Here is a 19,305-nt window from a genome sequence, read left to right as displayed (position 1 = left end):
CATTTGCTTCAAAGTGTACTGATAAACTGTTGCAAATATTGCAATATTAATAATTAATACTTAAAGTGCTAAATATTTGCACCACCACATGGTCAGAGCTGGGACAGAACTGGTAAATGCCACTCTCCTGTCCTTCGCACCCAAAACCCCTCCTGAAGCAGATGGGGAGAAAACAGGATACGGCCCAAGGCCTCTGTCCCCAGAAATCTTTACAGGTAAAGATTTTAGAGCACGATTCGCAGCACGGCTGCTTTCATTTCTAGGCGATTTTCCCCCTCGGATCTCCCTTTTTCCCCCGTCAGCCTCGCCCCTCCACGTAAGGCCTTGTGCTGTTTTGGGACGCACACTGGGCCTCCCCAGCGGCCAATGTGGAGCAGCTGCCCCTAAAAGTGGGGGCAATACCCGCATCAGTGTGGTTCACATATGTGCGGGGGCCGGGGAAGGGGGATTCATCTGGGGACGTTGCACGGGGCGGCGGCGAGAGAAGATGGCGGAGCCGCCTGAGACTACGAGTCCCAGGGTGCCCTGCGGCCGCCGCCGGTCCCCATGGCAACGGCGGCGCCCCGTAGGCAGAAGAGGCCGGTAATGGAGGCGGGAGGGGCGTTGGGGCGTGTGGGGCCGGGCGGTGGGGTTGGACGGAGGGTGGCGGTCAGCAGGTCGCCTCTTGGCTTCTTCTTTTCTGTTTTATTTACTTCCCAATGTCTGCTTTTTGAAGTCGGATAGCGAGTTTCAACCCACGCTTCTCATCAAATCAAATTAAAGCAGTAATTTCAAGTTTAATTTAAGCTTATTTGATTTAAACACAATTTGGCCAGAAAGTGTTGACAGGGCCAAATCAATTTGAAACAGAACTACAAATCTGTGTACCAAGCTGTCCTTTGTCTAATCCTCAAAATACGGGTTCCCATCAGCCAGGGCTTATGGCAGCGGCTCAAATTTAGCAGGACTGTGGGCACTGCCTAATCTTCCATAACGAGGAATAGTTTGTATAAGGGAATGAAGAGTAAGGAAATTGTGTTGATTTGACCTAAAACATTTTGTTCAATCCTAAATTACACTTTTTTTTTAATTTTTTTTTTTTTTTGGAGGGGGTGGTTAGGTGATTCCCCTCTTCCCCTTAAGAAATTTAATTTAATTAAAAATAAAATGCCACCACAAAGCAAAAATGTCAACCAAGTAGTTAGAATGTACTATAAATATTACCCCCCCCTTTTTTTTTTAAGATGAAGCTACTTGTTAAATTTTACCTGAACTAGAATATCATTTTAAGCTCTCCTCAAATTTCTTTTACGTAATTGATATTCCCTCCTAAATCCCCTCAAAATATACACCTTATTATACCAGCGGGTAGAATTCTGCATTTGTAAAACTATGGTCTGGGTGGTCTTTGTGTCATATTAAGAAAGGGACTGAAGTGTATCCCACGAAATATTTTTTTTAACAGAACTACAGTGTTTAAATAATGTTGCCAAACTGATCTCTTCTATGCTCCAGTAGACTCAGTAAGCAAAAAAATTGAGGTATAACGTATTTACAAAGAAATATAAAATGTTAGCATTTTATATTTTATGCAAATTATGTTCTCTTTAAAAAAATTAAACAATTAGGAAAAATCATTTTATTTGAAATTGACTATTGAAAAAAGACAGTTCCAAAGGAAGCAGCAGTGCTACTTAGAACATAGACAAAATAAGATCTCCACATCTTTGACAGCAACAGTGCATTACAAGTGGTATTTTCAGAGTTATGTGAGTGCCTAGATATCTTGTCAAATTTCTTACAGCATTTTCAAAAGCAAACAAATGTACTAAGTGTAGTTAGAGTGTGAATAAATTGCCTTCGTTAAGCAACAGTAGAGTTTTCCATACTGGTTCTTCTGAAATTGTGCAGAAATACTTTGATTACATTGGGAAGTTTTTTTTTAAGAAAGTTTTTTTATTTGTTTGATTGATTTTGTTTGAAAATAGATACAATAAACAACACACAAGAGTTCAAAAAGACTTTTATTTCAGTCATAAAATACTCTGTTGTAAAGCTTTATGTGCTGCTACATCCTCGACTTATAGGGTTACTGGGCCGGTTAAGATTTTTTCCTATTTTAATGCATAACTTAATTTTGTGATCTGTGATCTAAGTATTGAAAAATATGACTAAATGATATTTTTATAATATGAATGGAAAGCTAAAAATAATATAAGAATACTATCAATATCCGGCATCTAGAGACTTAAGAAACAATTATTTTTTAATATTGTAAAGCACTTTTTAGACATTGAACATAAATACAATTGCACTTTTTAAAAATTATGCTAATCATGGAGAAAATGCATACATTACTGGAAACAAACTATGGTATCTGATTACATTTGAACAGTAATAAACCTTTAGAAAACCTTCTCTTAAACCTTCAGAAAACATATGCCAGTATTACAGTAAATTCTGAGATAAAAACTATTGAATCTCATATTGCAGTTCTTTCTGTAAATAAACCTGCTGCTTCCTACAGACTACAGAATTATTTTAATGGATTAGTGTTTCTTAGCACTGCTTAATTTAGTTGCATACTGTTTAGTATTATTTAAGTGTAAACAACTCACAAACGTTATGATTCCTAGTAGGTTATAGAGGTTAATTTTTAAGACTTCTACCTCAACACAGTGATGAACTCGGATGATTGTTTCCTCCCCATTTTAGTGCAAGAAGATACTAAGTCATAGGAAGTCAGTGTGTGGCAGAGAAGTCAGGGACACATGATTCCCTAAAGCACGGAAGTATCAGAAGCAGGAGCTGTAGCAGGGGTAATGATTGTATGCGACGCAGTGGAGAATACGGAAGCAAAAATCCTCACACTAACTACTCTGAGGGCTTTGTCAATGACTTGCTCTGAAACAGCTGGAAGCAGTGATTGTTTAGAACTATCAGGAACTGAAGAAAAGAAAACACCAAAAGATGAAAAAAAGAAAACACTGAAGGATGAAAAAAAGAAAAAGAAGAAAAAAGGACAGCATAACTTCTCCCAAAATGGTAATTTGTTTTCTGTTAGTAGGCAAATGAAACTGTCTTGAGAAATATGGCTGTTCCCCCTTTTTGGCATTTTTTCAGTAATCAGAAAGGCAAGGGAAACGTTCTGACAGTGAATAAAAATAATAATCATGTTTCGAACACTGGGAAGGGGAGAAAGAGAGGTAGGGATTCCTTACCATGTTATTCCACAAAGTTCAGTGATCCAAGAGGCAGGATAATCACCTGAGATGCAAGAACACCTCTATAGCCTATATTCCTCATTGTTAAAACAGCTCTCCTGCAAATATTCCAATTGCTCTGGTTTTGACCATTCGTAAGATGACGAATCTGAAAAAGCCTTTCCTGAGGAAGGTTACTCAAAATTGACATTTCTGCACAAATGTGTTGTTTTTGACACAAAACGCCATGTTTTGGCCAGCTTAATCGTAATGTATTATGTAAAAATTGAATTTATGCTTTAACTGAATGACCACAGAGCACAAATATATTACCTCTATGTACATGTTAACAGTGAAGAATCTATCCTGTGTATTTTCATTTCTAGACCTATACTTTCCTAAATCCCACCATACAAGGTCAAAAAATGACTGTCAAACCATTGACCTTTTTCCTGTTAAGCTTTGAAACTTCATCTAGATCTACCAAAAAGGAGAGAAGAAACACTGATTATCTTTCTATTATGTAAGTTATGTGCTGGTGTCAAGTCAGACAGGCATGAAACTAGAGGACCAAAAAAATAACCAGTTTTTAAAATCGTTTTAGCAGAAATATTATTATTGGCTAACTGCTGTGTAGGATATTTTAAGTGATTATTTTTGTTTGTTCATGGTTACTTGGTATGGTCAATTTCCCAAGAAGATGCTTATAACCCACTTTTTTTGTCCTGTATGACCTGTACAGATTTCACAGCATTTTCATCATTTTTTTTCAAGAAGGTATTTTCCAGTTTGATTCACATCCTGTCATTATATTCTGGAAAAATAAGATAGTACTGTAATGGTTGTTCTCATTTTACAAATATTTGCATGACCATATTTGTGGTCTTACTGTAGTCTTTCTGCAGTGAAATCATATTGCAGAGAACATGCAGGCATGATAATTGCATATTTGCTTTGTTTTTTACATCTGATGAGTTTTTTTTTCACAGCACCTGTTAATTTTGCTCGCTGCAGAAGGTCTTAAACATCGCTGACTTAGGTCACTGCTATAATTTCTTCTCTGCTTACTTGAATCTCCATGGTAATCCTTCTTAATTCATTTAAAGCCCAAGTAAAAAAATAAATTGCCCTGCCCCTATCACAGTCTCTCCTGCCATTCCAACTCCATTATCATCTGCCTACTTATTGTATCCAAATTATATAGCTGACCACTTTCAATACTTTTCTTTAGCTTCCTGCCTTAAAAATCAGGTATCAGTGTCAGGTCCAAGCCAAGACATCCTAGGAAGGGGAGTGCCAGAGCTGGACAGGAGCTGCAGAGACCAGGAAGGCTGTTCTGGCTGTCCCCAGCAGGGAAGCGGAAAGATAGGAGTAAGTGCTGCTGCAGGAAGAACCTTTCCCCCAAAAGAAGCCACTGTCCCACTCACCTCTGTCTTCCTAGGTAACACTCCTTCCAGAGCTTTCCACTGTTCTAGCTGCGGTCACAGAAGGAGCGAGGCTGTGGCTTTCTGCTGCCAGAGGCAGTGTCCTACTTTGCCTTTTCCTGCCATGCCTTTGATGTTGCTTCCCTTCTGCCACAGGGCGTTCTAGTCAGGGCCTGCTCCTCTAAATAGTTTGTGTGCAGAAACCCCTTGAATTCAACAGAAGTTCTGAAAAAAAATCTGTCCTTTTCAATTGTTCATTTTTGGGGTTAGGACCTTGTGTGGTTTATACTTAAAATGTTATTTGATCTATAAATTATTATTATAAACTTCAGCAAAACACAGCTTGTAATGTCTTGAGAACTATAGTGAAACTGAGTATGTGTCTGAAAAAGAAGAGCACGCAGGGATTTACAGCCTTGACTATTTTCAAATTCTAATTAGATTTCAGGAAAGGAAAATGAAAATAATTCACTTAGAATGTTGGCCAGACAGAAAGGCAAATGACAGTGATACACTTAGAAAGCAAGGCAATAAAGATTTTTTTAAATTACTGTATAGAAGCAGCATACACAACTGCGTTATTGTTCTATGCTTACAAACATGTAAGGGTTAAAAACCTAATTCAATTTGAAGCTGACTTAAAAGTTCTAGAATGCTGGTTAGAAGTCATAGCTGCAGAGAAATTTAACTACATCGTGTTTCTGAGTCCTTGCAGACCTGTAGATTACTGTTATTTTTCTTCTATCATGCCCTTATTCAAGGCATAGGTCCCGCTCTTGAAGCTTGTAGGAATCTTTCTAGATGGGATGCATTTGGTTCATCAATCCCCAAATCATGAATACATTAGTTAAGTGAATATTTACCGAGAAGGAAAAACTGTTTCTGTTGATACTGGAGTACTGTGTACTTTATAAGCATACTTCACTAAATTATTCACAGAGTTTTATTAGTGTTTGCTCCAGAAGATGACACCTACTTAGTTACCCTTATTAAAGGAAAGTGAGCATGACGCCATGCTATTAATGGCATTTCTCAAATGAAAATGGCTTCTGAGAATGAAAGGAGAGAACTTAGCTAGCTCTAGCCCAGTACAGCCACATAAATACATACACACACAGGTATAAAATCTGTAATGGAGTTATCTATGAAATATTTGAACATTGGTGTCTTAGTATAGGTTTTGGGCATTTTGTCAAATGTACCATGTGCAAGTAGCCTGGATGAGTAGTATAGGAGCTTATGTGGGCAGTAAAGAAGTACAGTGATTTTGCCGTCTCAGATGATTGCTATATATCAATGTCAATTTACTTTGGTCTGAATGCAGGGGGAAATAAATTGCCAGCTAAGAAGAAACCACATCAGAATCCTTCATTTTTAAGCCTGCAGAATAATATGATTTCCCAGAAAAAAAATACAGTGGCTCAGCGAATATTATCAGCAAGACTTCACAAAATTAAAGAGCTGAAGAATGAAATATTTGATTTACAACAGAAATTAAGAGCATCAAACTTAGAAAACCAGGTGTTGAAACAGCTTCAGTGGCGGCACTTGAAGGCCATAGGTGGATATGAAAATTCAGAAAGCGTTTTGCCCGATCTTTTAGCAAGGCATTACAGTGAGGTGAGAGCTTTAAGGAAACATCTGAGGATGTCTCAGAAGGAAGAAAGAAGCACATCCATGAAGCTTAGAAAAGTTGAAGCAGAGCTGCTAAAAACTAAAGATGCTTTGCAGGCCTTGCATATGCTTTCAGAAGATGAGGCTCTTGCAGAAAGAGAGGAACTTTATCACAGATTATCAGACCTTACAGAAAAAATGGATGAGAATAATAAGAGAATACAGGTAATATGTGCATATGTTTGTATTTGTAGAAGTATAATAGGAGAGGTTTCTGTACATGAGCAGTGGAAATTTTTTAGCTGCTTCTTGTCACATTGATGATTTTGATACAGTCCTTTAACACTGAGCATTCTTTTTAATCCAGAGTATAAGGTACTAAAAATGGAAGTAGGACCCCCTTCCAATATTTTAGAATCTGTCAGTAATGAGTGACTGAATTAAATCCGGCAATAACGATTTTTAAGACTTAAGTTCTCTGTCTTGCCCCTGTTAGGTGAGAAGCATAGCACGTAGCTGGAGAGCAATCTTCAATAGAGCAGGTGATCTTCAGTAGAGCAGGCAATGCCTATTTGCCGAAGGTAGAGAACCTCAAATTATTTTTGTTTTAATCCCAAATTTGCTGCTCTGCTCCCTGCTAGCAGCATGGAGTTACCCAGCCTTGCTTGGGCAGTCTAGCTGCAATGGTGTGGACCTCGCCGAGCCCTGATTCACCCAGGTGAAACCTGGGGTTAACGTGACAGGCAGAGCACACCTGCCCGCTGCTGAGCTACCTGTACAGCCGAAGCTGCCTAACCTGGAACATGCACTTTGCCTTCAAAGCAGTGTTTGTGGGCAGCATGGGCTTAACTACATCCCCAGTTCACTAATTAATGTTGCTCTCTGCAGTTGGCTGGACGGCAGCTGCTGCATGAGGCAACAGTCTGGAGTCGTAGATTTTAGGGTTGGTTCTACGGCTGATTTATTATGCAACTGCAGTAGAAGCCAGGTCGGAGTTTAAGAGGAGTTAATTCATTTTATCTTTTTTATTTCATGCATCTTTAGTCTTAACGAACCTTTTACAAGAAGATACTCTTTACTACAAAACTAGAAGAGTGAAATTTCCATTGTCCTCCAGGAATTAATTTCTATTTTCTATTGGGTACATTATTCATAGAATTAAATAAAGAGCCAGGTAATCAACCATTTGAACAGCTAGGTCTGAAATACTTTTATTACGTGAAAGAATATATAAACAGCTGAATTCAGACACTGTTTTGAAAACTTTCTATTTACAGAAGTCCCAGTGAGAAGCTATAAAAAGCTTGCAGGATTGGGTTCCCACCCTACAATTTTAGTAACTATCACTTCAGTGCATGGCACTGGGTTCTGGTGATAAAGTACTCAGTAAAGTACCTACTCTTCATTTACACCTCCTTATGCTGCCATAGTTAATACATCTCAGTGTGAACAGAAATGTCTTAAAATGTCTCAGAAGTTATCGTTTTCATTAATTCGTGTACGGGCCTAATTTTTATGTTTGAATGCCAAATATCCATTTTTTTGTTTAATACAATGAGGTTTTAAACCAGTTTTGCTCATTTTTAAAGTAAATTTTGAGATGCTCCTTAATGTCATTCACTGTTTACAATAATTAGAAGCTTACTTTTCATTATATTAGTGTGCTTATTTTCTAGATCTGGTAAGAATTGATTTTTTTAATGGTCATGCTGAGTATATCCATATTGTAAAATATGTAATTTTTTTTAAGAGCCTAGAAAAGCAGCTGAAGTTGAACAATAGCACCTTTAGTCGTCAGCTGGCAGAGGAGACTAAAAAAGCTGTTGAAGCTGGGATAATTACAAAGAACTTGCAAATGGAAATTAGCACTCTTCACCAAAAAATTAAGGTATTCCAGATTCTAAAGAGGTTTCTGCTGCTGCAGGAAGATTCAAGTCTTTAATTTTATCTATTCTTTTTGCCTCATTTATTATTTACTAACGGAGTTTTTGTTTCCTGTTTGAGTCTATAGTCTACAAAAAAAAAAAAAAAGTCAAAATACAAGGAGATTGTTGTAGGGTCTATTTGTCAAAAGTTAAAAGTAGTTCAGTAGCTAATTGGAACAAATTAATGTATCACAATTTGAACACACAACCCCCAGCAACCTGTTACCATTTGGATAGATGTAGGCCAATATATCCATCTAATAACTTTTTATGAGCTCCGTTACAGAAACACCTTGCAATCAAAATAAGCCAAATATTGCGATCTGGAAAACTACAGTTTAACAAAAAGTCTTATGTAAATATTTCAAGAGTTTGTTTCAAATTCCAGCTCGTTCTTTACACAAATGTTTTGGGGAGAAATATGTCAAGTTCAGCACATACTGTAACAGTTGTAAACTAAACGTACAGTAGAACAAATATCCTGGGTTGCACCTGGGCAACCAGTGAACTGCTGGGAGAGGAAGATATACAGTGCCGTACCTAGTGTGCCAATGTGCCCTGAACAGCATTTGCTAATTCCCTGCCACAGAGTCTGTTCTACGTGTGGAAATGTGGGAGATGGGAATAACTACAGTCCCAGGAACACTAATGTAAAACTGTTCGAGAATGCAAATTATTTTAAAGTATAGTTCACACCTTAAGACTTCTCTAAATATTTCTACTTCATGTGTTTTCCACAGTTTTCTGTGCGTGTTCAGTTCTCTTAATGTTATGTTTAGATTCCCCAAGCCTTCTATTGTTTTAACACAAAGAGCAATCATGCTTATTAACCTTGTTTCTGTGCCAGAATGGAGTTTATACTCACACATTTGTAGTTTTGCACAGCTGGCTTATTCAGACCATTCAGGGTGTCCAGACACACAATTCTCTTTCAGATCAGTCTGTATGTCCAAATTAAACGCAGGTCCTTTTGTACACTAAGAATTGATTAGTGAGAATGTTACTGAAATCTCTCTTTTTTAAGATAGATTTCAATATGGAAGCAGGACTCTTGCAAAATAATTTTTAAAAGTGTGCCTCTGAAGTTTATGTCATGTTACAGAAGGCTCCATCTTCTGAATATTGTGTTATAAGGCTAAGATGTGCTCTTAGCCTTAAAAATGGAGAATTTTGATTTGGCTTATGAAAGAAAATGATTGATCCATGTTTAATTAAATGACAAAGTCACCAAATGATCTGGCACAAAGCAAAACTGATGTCAGTTTTCTCCCAGCATAGGAAAATTAGTTTGGTAAAAAGTAATTCTCAGTGCATACTAGAAACTTAATAGTATTCATTTCTTCTTAGGAAAAGGATCGGCAACTTTATGTAAAAAATATCTATGCAAATCGGATGCCTAAAATCCCAAAGGACAGAGGTGATTCAGTACCTCATGAAAAGCGTAAGAGTATAATCATTTTCCTTAGTTATGTGAAACTTAGTATTATTTTATAACTGGGACAGGTATGCCAAAATAAAAGCCAATATGGTACTTTTATATAGGCTAAAAATATTCTCATACATACACTTTGGACAGAAGTGCTTGTTTTTTGCTCATTTATTCTATAAATACAAATACATGACCTGTTTTTAATACTTAACCCAATTTTCATCATGAATAACCTTTAGGATACACACAGGTTTAGTATTCTAACAGTGACACTGAAGTAGTGTTGCTATTTTAAGTGTCTATTTGCATCAAGAGACATTTGCCAGTTTGTTTTTAAGAGCATGAAGCTATCACTCCACATAGCTTTTGAAGACTAATTTTTGTTCAGGCTGTTCATTTTGATTTGGCTAGAAGTGGTCATCTAGAGTTAAAATTCCTACAACATGCCTCACTAAATCAAAGCACCTCATGACCAATCCTCCTGTAGCAAGTTGCTAGTGTTAGTACAGACTTTCAAAGTGCCCTTAGATTACCAAAAATAATGAATTTAGTTGGGTCTTTAAAAGCTGTTCACTCATTTTTAAAATTCTTAAACCCTGTAGCTTATAAATAGCAGAGAGACTTCAATGCACATTATTGAAGCCTCTGCAACTCTCGTTTTGTTGGGATGCAAGGAAAGGAGTTGTTTTCAGATACAAGGTTTAGAAAGTTTAAAGGCTAGTCTGATGGTTATACTGTCAGCATATCTGAGAGAAAAGAGTGTTTATCCTTAGTAGTCTTTTGGTTATTTAGTGTAAGTAAATTCAAATGGGCAACCAGAGATTATAATAACCCAGTAATCAGATACCCTCTCAATTAATTCCATCGACAAAATCGATGTCATTTAGAATAGTGTAGAAAGACGGAATAAAATAATAGAAAGTTAATTCTATCAACAGGAAGAAGAGTCTTTATTAAACAGTATTTTCTTCATATGGATACTCAAGACAGGTATTGGAGAGAATTATTTACCATACGCAATCTTGTCTATCAACCATTCCCAGAGTAGGTACATTCTGTGGGATTCAGTTGCCTAATTATGGGTATCTAGTGGCATTTGAGATGTCCTAGCACATTGCCTGGCCCTGTAGCTGTTCCAGAAGGACACGGGTGTCCCATCACTCCTGGGTAATGTTGGCCAGCCTTATGTGGATACCTTGGATACTCTGGGGCATCTCAAATAGCACCTATGTTCTGACAAGTGAATCTGACCCCTTGACCTGAGGGAGCAGCAGCTGAAAACAATCACAAATCATACAATCCAAAACCTGCTTTGTTGCCCATATGCGCACTGTATTCTTCAGGGACAAAAATGTTGAAGCAGATAGTTTTCTTGAAACACGTATAAATTTCTAATAATTGACATATGCTTTAGATGTAGCATCTAGCACTTACTAATAAATGTGTTTTATACAGGAAATAACAAATTTCAAGTACTTTACCCACATTGAAAGTAACATTTTGTCTCCTACTCCGGACTGTAAACATCGTGTCGCTATTCTGTGGGAGATCTTTCTGCACAGCCACCTTAATACCCTTTACTTTTGGATAATGATTTGAACATTGAGTTTCCTGCGTTAAGCACCTCTTTAAAATACTAGATATTCCTGCTTCTATATTAAAGGAGAAATTGGAACTTTCTTCGCAAGGGTACATAAGAGCACTTAAATTTTACTTGGTAGCAAACAAATTCTGGAAATATTGCACATGCCCCCAGAATTCTTAGAAATATGATATCAGTATGAAGTCTTACTGTAGTCAGATGCTTATTTCTTTCCTAATATATTGTTTTTGCAAATCCATTACTGTGCATTAGCAATAAGTGAACTACAGGGATAAAGTTGGTAATTCAAGTTTTAAGATTTAGAAAGAAATTCCTACTTCTCATTCCAAATCAGACAAGTTTATTTTGTGAAGCACTGAATTCCAACATCAGTTGCATCACATCACCCTCTGTAGTGTTTTTTTTTTTAACTTTACTCATATATGGATGTTTACAATATTGTTATTTAAATTACACTATTAAATCATTGATTACTACTTAAGTTAGCTTAGCTGAACAGAGACCTGGTATTTTGCAATGTGAATAGGTTCTCAGCAAAGTTGTCTGGTGTTACGTTATTTTTGCCCAGTAAGTGCTTCATTCTCTGCCAGTTAATGGAAACATGATTTAGAAACCCAGAACTGGAATTACTTAGAATTGTTTTTCCTTTTCACTGTTGGCCTGAATTTTCCTCTTGCAGATGTGGAAAGAGCTACCTCTTAAAGTTGTTATTTTCCTTTCTGCGTTTGTAAAAATTTTTACTTAGCAGGAAAGAAAAAAAAAACTGTGGGGCTGCATTTTTTAATACTCCAGATGAAGAACTGAAGGTAGGCTTAGGGTATCAGAAAGCTCTATATACATAAATAAAATGGTTCTTTTGAGCAAATTAGTTAATGTTGTTTGCTGTCCGTGAGAACAAACGTTGATCAGTTGCTGGAAGGTCACACCAGCTCATCTAGAGGTACAGCTCCCCCTAGTTCTGGATCTGAGGAATGTTCTGTTGATTTCTGTTGAAAAGGCTTCTGAAGTAACTTACTGGTTCAGAAAAAGAAAACAGTTCCCCTCCACATCATCAGTGCCATTATTTCAGAAGTTATTCTCAAATTGGTTATCAACATCCTTATTACCACCAAACTACAAACATGTGAAGATCATCATTTTGTGGATACTCTTCTTCTGATTTCAGATATCAAAACTGGGAGTAAGGTTGAATGTTGATGTAGGTAAGATCACAGTCTTGCTCCTGTGCTAGCAACTTTCTTAGCTATTGTACTCATGTCAAATTATTCTAAAAATAGAATCAAAGAACAATATACTGGCCTTGCCCTTGTCATCCTGTCCTATCTCCGTTCAGATATTTCTTTGAACGGAGCATTCAATCACTCCCTTGGAATCCCTTTTCAAATAGCAGTGATATTTCAGGTAGTGTGAAGTATTGCCACCAAAGTTTGGTTCTACAAAGCCTTATAGAAATGCTTAACTTTGAGCAAGGTGAGTAAGCAAGTCGGAAGGCATGAAAGCAAGCATGCTTGTTATACTCTGCAAGATCTGAATGTAGGAGCCTGAAAGTTGAGGCCCTTTCCCAGACCTGTTAAATCTACATTAGGATGTTACCACACAAATTAAGCCAATATGGTCTTTAGGCTATAGACACATCTGTCTTGACTTCACGTGTCCTATCTGATCATGATGTCTTTGTCGATCTAAAATGTAAGTATATTTACAGTGCACTGATGTACTGATGAAAATGCTTGGATTTCTAGGTAGCTGAATTCAAAATCTCTAATAAAAATTCCAAGAAAACTTAGATAATGAAACTTTATTACATCCTTGGAAAGGAAAGCCACAACATTTGTGCCTCAAACCCAGCTAAGAGTGCACTAGCTATGCTAGTTATTTCCTTGTTTGCACTCTTGCATAGCAATAAATCCAAGGATATATATTCAAAATGTGGGATACATTGTGGGATTTTAATTTACTGACGTACACTTAAACTGCAAACTTCTCATTAACATCAGGTGTTAACTAATAAAACCTAACTCATACTATATGTGAGTTCCAATTTCAGCCAGATTCGTAAGAAAGAATTCCCTTATTAAAGGGCATTTAAGACATGCAGCAAAACGATGCTTAAATCCTAGATCACATACCAATATTATTAGTCATCAAACATATCTTTTATTTATACCAATGATGTAATTCCAGAAACTGCTGTATTTCTAATGATTGTCTTTTTTCAATAGGTCTCAGCAGAAACATATCAGTGCAAGTAGATAAACAGAGTTTTAGATCACTGCTGCTGCCACAGCACCAAACCCAGGAAACAGAAAAAAGTCAAATTCTGCTATCGGAGGTATGAAAGATCTGGATCCAATCCCTTGCTTAAACTCTCAACTAAATTGTATGTTCTTCCTCAGTTTTGGTAACAGACCTATCAGTCATCTTATCTTTTTATGATGTGCATTTTGTATGAATATAATTATTACAGAAAATACCTAGGACAAAAGTTGTGATACAAAGAACTTAACAGAAAATATCAGTCTTTTTATAAGTATTGCACTGATTGTATTCTTTAAAAAGTCACTAAAGTTATTTCCCCAGTATTTTACCTTTAATTGTCAATTGTAGGTGAAAAAGCCTTCAGAAGATAAGAACCAAAAAGCTAAAGCAAATGAAGCTTACACAGATGCCCAACAGAAAACCAAGAAGCAATCAGCCAAGAAAATACCAAAGCCAGAACCATTCAATAGAATGCATAGAGGTACATTTTAACATTTTCCTCAGAAATGTCTTTGATCTTTTCAGAAGTTGAATGACCTGCTGATGTTGGTAAGTTACACGGGTCTGAGAGCTGTTAGCTGGCACCCGAGTGTCAGTAACTAGCTCTACAAAGCAGTATTTTGAGTTGCTGACACTCAGCTGCTGGTCGTGCTACACTGACAGCAGATGAGCTCCACAGTATAAGGCATCGTTATACTGCCGTACTTCTAAAAGCAGTTCCTGATGATGTTGGTAAAAATTCAGTGCTTCATCTGTAAAAATACACTTTAGTTAATGGTTGCCTGTTAATTCCCCACTAATGAAATACTGATCTCAAATTGTTGGTTGTGAATCTTCATCATAGTGAATGTCAACAGATAATTCTGTCTCAGGATCAATTGCTAAGAAAGGAAAAGAAAAGTTCTTCAAGGGCTGGGAGTATCTCCTCATTGCAATGATCACAGTAAACAGATTTTTATACATATTTTTATAGTGAGGGTTTTACATACAACCGAGATCTGAGTGCCGTCATGCTAAATTCTTCGCAAATGGTAGACATTATGTGACCAGAATGCCACACATTTACAGAGGACTAACAGGTTGGTGAGGTCACTTACTATATCAGTCAGTAACAGAGCTAGTAACCTGGAAAGCTTTAACTCCTGTACATTGTATTCCATCTTCTCAGCTTGAAGCCTTTCCAGAGCCCACCCGTGAACCCAAACAGATAGCCGAAGTCACCCTATGTATCTCAAATCCTGTTAAAACTAACAGAAAACTCAGGTCTTTTGATTCTGCCTGCAAAACTCTCTCCTAACTCCCATTTGCCAGTCTCTCCTCTGGCTTTCTCTCACAGCCAGTATTTGACTGACTTATTGAAGTCTTATTTAGTTATTTTCAGTATTGCAACTACCTACTTCTCTTTTAAACTTGGACTCTGTCTCATTCTGCAGGTACTCTTTGAGTCTCTCCAAAGCACAGAGCTATTACAAATTGTCCCCTGTAACAGAGAAATGCATTTTACAGGCATTCAGTAGACACATACCTTTTCCATTAAAAAGTGGATCCAACTCAGTTATATGTTAGAAAACTGCAGTATATTCTGCTCTCTGCAAGAAGCATGTTGTCGACTAAGGGAAAGAAAACCATACCTATATTTAAGTTCCATTTTATAGTAATAAAATGACAGGTAGAGTTTAGATCTCATGTAGTTTTTGTGACACTTTGTACATAACTATACTGCTACTATATTTAGCCTTTAAGAAACTGCAACATATTCAATACGGATTATATTTGCATGCTAATTCATTTAAGTGTCATGGAAAAGGTCAATGAAAATGATCTTGCTTAAATCTTGCTCCATCTTGTTATACGTATTAGGAAATAGCACTGTCACAACCCTCAAGGCTGAAGAGCCGTCAATAACAACTTAAGAAATGAAATAATGAAGTAAAATGTGCTCTCATTAATGCTTCATGACAGTTTATGATCCTAGCCAATTTAAGAACATTTCTAAAAACCACAATATTCCATTTCAGAATATTTAGAGGAAGACAAACCACTGACAGAGGAACACACTTGTCTGGAATTTATGAAACAAGAAGAAAGAAAGAGAGACTTCCTTAAAGAGGAACTGAAAAAGACGATAAAAACTGAACGAACTCCTCTAACTGACAGTGTAAAAGAGAACAGTCAAGAGCAAGATGCAGTGGAAGAATATGAAAAAGAAAAAAAGCTAGATGAACAACTAAGTAACAGTGGGAAGGCAGGGAGTAAATTTGTAACTCCAGGTCCAAAAAACAAATCACCCACTAGGCTGAAAAAACAATACATGTTCTCAGAAGCTACTGAAAATTTGCACCATGGGATTCCTGCATCAGGTACAAAACCCAGGAAGTGCAGTCACTGCAACCACAGACATGCACGTCAGGACTGCAGTGAAGGAGTTGAATCCAAAGTGAAAAATTCGTTTGAGCTGTATGAACCATCTTTTGGTAAAGCCACAAAAACAAGGCAGAGGGACAGTTCAGCTGAAGCAGAAGGCTGTGCTTACAAGACATTCACTGAGAGGAAAAAGAGTCTTATGAAAGAGCTCTTTGGGCCAAGCTGTGTTTGAAAAGACAACCATTCAAGTTCAAGCATGAGAGGAGTGGAGAGAAAGCAGTGAAGGGATGCATGACTACACAAGCCAAATTTTAAACCACCAACACTACTTTACAATGTAGTGTCTAACACCAATGAAATCATTGTGAATAACCTCATAAGAATACACAAATAATTATTTTGATATTCAGTAAGTATATCAACTTATCTTTCCTTTTAAAATATACAGCACTTTAAATCTTTTAAACCTAATGAAACAATATTTCTAACATCATAAAACACATATGAAATCTTATAACTTTTTAGAATTTATTTCAATGATTCTTCCAAAATGACAGGCAAATCAGTTGTCACAGCAGAACATTATTCTGGTTTTTGTGCATGTGTGTGCACTTTAGCAACTAGGAGTGCCTTACCAAATATGACATGTTTACCTGTTATCAAGAGGTGTCCAAGTAGGTCCCTTCTGGGAAATTTCACTTTTGTGTGTGTGTTTTCTCTGAGTTTTGAAGTTGACTATTTGTTAGCTAGCTGCAGCAAGCAGTCTGCTTTTGGAAGGTTCTTTATTGGGTTAGTACCAACAGCGCACTAAAAGAAAATATTTTTTTATTTTCTTCACTCCTGAACTAGCTTCCAGAATTCACACATAATAATTTGCTATTACATTGTTTTCACTAGCATTATGAAGCTCTAAAGCTTCATTCTTTTCCACTGTTCAAACTTATCAAAGCAGTTTGCCTGGTAACTTCCACAGCTGACATCCACAGATGAATGTGCAAGAGTAAAGTATTGTTTTGGAGAAGTCAGGCATATCCAATTCTCAAAAAGCCTTTAAAAATCTTGTGTTCAAGGTTATGTAAGTGAGGGTAGGAGGATTATGTCTTGTTCCTCATAGTAACTCACGAGATGTTTGCTAAAATGTAAGCTAGGAAAAAAATGTGTATTTTTTTTTACTGAATTTTACATAAAGGAAAAAAAATACACCACAAAAGCTTTTAAAGGCTATTAAGATATTTTGATCCGAACCTACTTGAAGCATACTTTTCTTCAATTTTGAAGTTTTTCAAGTAGTACTTCAGCTGTGCAGTGGACAGATTTAAAAAATGATTTAAAAAGAGAAACGCTCTTCTGACTGCATTATGTACTATTAACACTTCCATAACGCCTTTCTTGCTGCCACCAAAGTCAAGAGTAAACAAGCACAGCAACAATCCTGTTTATATTGTCTAAATCACAAAAAGCCTCTCTGCCTTTACTCAAATGTTTGACTAGAGCTGCCACCAAACTGCGTATTTGATTACCTCATGCTAAGTGTGGATACAGAGCAAACACCATTCAGAAGATTTTAAAGGATACTGCTTTTCTTGACTTCACTGTGTTAAACTCTCTAACAAGCTAAGTGGAAATATCATTACTCACATCCTTAGAGTCAGAAATACGTCAATGTCACAGTTAGAAAAATCTGTTCTGAATACTTTAAAAAAAAAAATATCTGTGGATTCCAACAGCACCTCCTTAGGCAAAAACATAGGTGGGTTGTATTTGTGTTTCGTTTTGTTTAGGAAAACTGTAACATTAAAAAAGCATTGATTAGAAAACCTGAGATGGACTGAGCAGCTTTATTTCATAAATAAACACACCATTATACATAACAGACTGAATCCTGACATTTTGTTCTTGTTGATATTTAATGCATTCAGTTTTCTGTTGGCTAAATGTAATCCTTAATATAAAAAAAAAAATCTAATTAACATTTAAGAAAAAAACACATTTCATGTACATATACACAGACACAGAAAATGTGTCATGACCTTCTGAATTAATTTCTAAATACAATGCTAATTATGGAGGGGCCCTAATGCCTTTCTGCACAAAGGCAAAGGACCTGGAATAACACAACACTGTACAGAGTGGGAAGCTGAACCAGAATCCCAAAGCCCAGCAGAAGAGGGAAGGGTGCCCATCGAGAGTTTTGTTCAGGCTCACATCAGAAAAGGGAGGCGCAGAAGAAGAGCTTTATAAAACCACTGCTTTGTCTTGCGGAACACCAAGGGCAGAGTTGTGGGCAGCACTGCAGCACAGGAGGTAGCACAGCTTCGTCCCTGTTCTACAGACGTGGCACCAGGAAAAACTTTGTTCTCCTTTATATTCAAAATGATGTGGCTGTTTACCTATACACAGCAAGAAGCATTTACTACAAAACAGAAAATTGTTTTCCCTCCTCTTCCTCGCTAGCATTCTGTTACTACTTCAGGTAGTTAAATCACTCATTTGCCTTTTTACATTTACATAGCTGTTTTGGACTGTCCCAGACTGTCATTAATATGTACCAAAACCCTGGGAATGTAGTTCCTAGGAATGCAGGAACAGCACTGTCTTTTACTTTCTTAATGTGGAGCTTGAGAAGGTTGGCCAGACCTTTCTTCCCAAAACATGGAAGGAAACACTATCACTGACATTCACTCCGCTTGGGAAGCAGAAGAAATGTCAAGGAACAAAAGGTCAGTTATCAATAGAAGCAGGAAGAAATTCAAGTGTTCAATGAATTTTAAAATTCTGTGAGGGAAAAGTAGCCAGCTGTTCTGTATTTGGCAACTGAGAAAGTCACTTAAGAGATAAAAGGTTGATTCTGCATATATATCAGTAATATTTTCTAAGACAGTCTGAGAATACCCCAATTCTAGACTTAAAAAAAAAAAAAACCAACAACAAGGAGGAAATAAATTCTGTTTTGCTCTAAGCCAACCAAATAACCTACTTCTACCTAGAACCACATCACCAAGTATAAACCCACCTTTGAGTGAAACTGCCATATTATACAGCACAGAACGAACAAAGCTCCAAAAATAATTCCTAGTGCCAGTGCATTTCCACCTTAACAGTTATAAAAATCAAACACTTCTAGACCTTGGTGAATATGCCATGGCAAGTCTGATTCATGGCAGAACCATAAATGTTCATACTTGTCAAAATGAGGTTTTATAAATAGCAATGCCATTCTTTGAACATTGCTGGTTACAAAACTGAAAAACAAACTAAGGAAAGATAAATCAAAAGGAATACTGACTGATACCTGACTGAAGCAACAAAACATATCTCAGAACTGGTCTGTCATGAAAGACAAACTTTTTTTTTTTTTTAAACAGCAATAATGAAAACGTATTTTAGGACTCCATGAATTACTGGGATTTCTTCAGCTGAAAGGGTGAAGCATGATAGCGACAACTTTATTACAAACCACAAGCCAACAGGTAATTCCAACACCACCTGAAAGAGATACAAAACA

General features: G+C 36.9%; 3 protein-coding genes across 8 annotated transcripts in view; 1 reads left to right on the top strand and 2 right to left on the bottom strand.

Moving 5' to 3' along the window:
- The window catches only part of SH3BGR (SH3 domain binding glutamate rich protein), a 32,599-nt gene extending 29,154 nt beyond the window's left edge, over positions 1 to 3,445 (bottom strand). Inside the window, exon 1 of one of the 3 annotated variants that reach the window (XM_035545999.2) lies at positions 3,201 to 3,445. The gene's annotated coding sequence lies outside the window, so the exon portion shown is untranslated. Of the gene's footprint in view, positions 1 to 2,648; positions 2,764 to 3,200 lie in introns of those variants that run through there. The other 2 variants (XM_035545998.2, XM_050711676.1) reach the window with 2 other exon arrangements.
- LCA5L (lebercilin LCA5 like) lies at positions 108 to 18,314 on the top strand. Of its 4 annotated transcripts, XM_050711646.1 has the most exons (9): positions 126 to 215; positions 2,695 to 3,024; positions 4,414 to 4,623; positions 5,931 to 6,445; positions 7,971 to 8,108; positions 9,493 to 9,586; positions 13,400 to 13,509; positions 13,785 to 13,917; positions 15,455 to 18,314. In XM_050711646.1, exons 2-9 carry the CDS (start codon positions 2,802 to 2,804, stop codon positions 16,030 to 16,032), a joined length of 2,001 nt encoding a protein of 666 aa, XP_050567603.1. In that variant the 5' UTR covers positions 126 to 215; positions 2,695 to 2,801; the 3' UTR covers positions 16,033 to 18,314. The 4 variants fall into 4 exon arrangements, with proteins under 4 accessions (XP_035401889.1, XP_050567603.1, XP_035401887.1 ...); XM_035545996.2 differs by lacking the exon at positions 4,414 to 4,623 and having other exon boundaries at positions 108 to 215; XM_035545994.2 differs by lacking the exon at positions 126 to 215 and having other exon boundaries at positions 2,679 to 3,024.
- The window catches only part of GET1 (guided entry of tail-anchored proteins factor 1), a 93,304-nt gene continuing 91,618 nt past the window's right edge, over positions 17,620 to 19,305 (bottom strand). The window contains exon 6 of the mRNA XM_035545997.2: positions 17,620 to 19,286. Within this exon, the coding sequence (XP_035401890.1) occupies positions 19,213 to 19,286 (74 nt within the window). The 3' untranslated portion in view covers positions 17,620 to 19,212. The remainder of the gene's footprint in view (positions 19,287 to 19,305) is intronic.

The sequence above is a fragment of the Cygnus atratus genome, chromosome 1 (genome assembly GCF_013377495.2).
Source record: "Cygnus atratus isolate AKBS03 ecotype Queensland, Australia chromosome 1, CAtr_DNAZoo_HiC_assembly, whole genome shotgun sequence".
NCBI classification, from domain to species: Eukaryota; Metazoa; Chordata; class Aves; order Anseriformes; family Anatidae; genus Cygnus; species Cygnus atratus.
This window is presented reverse-complemented; position numbering and strand designations above follow the sequence as displayed.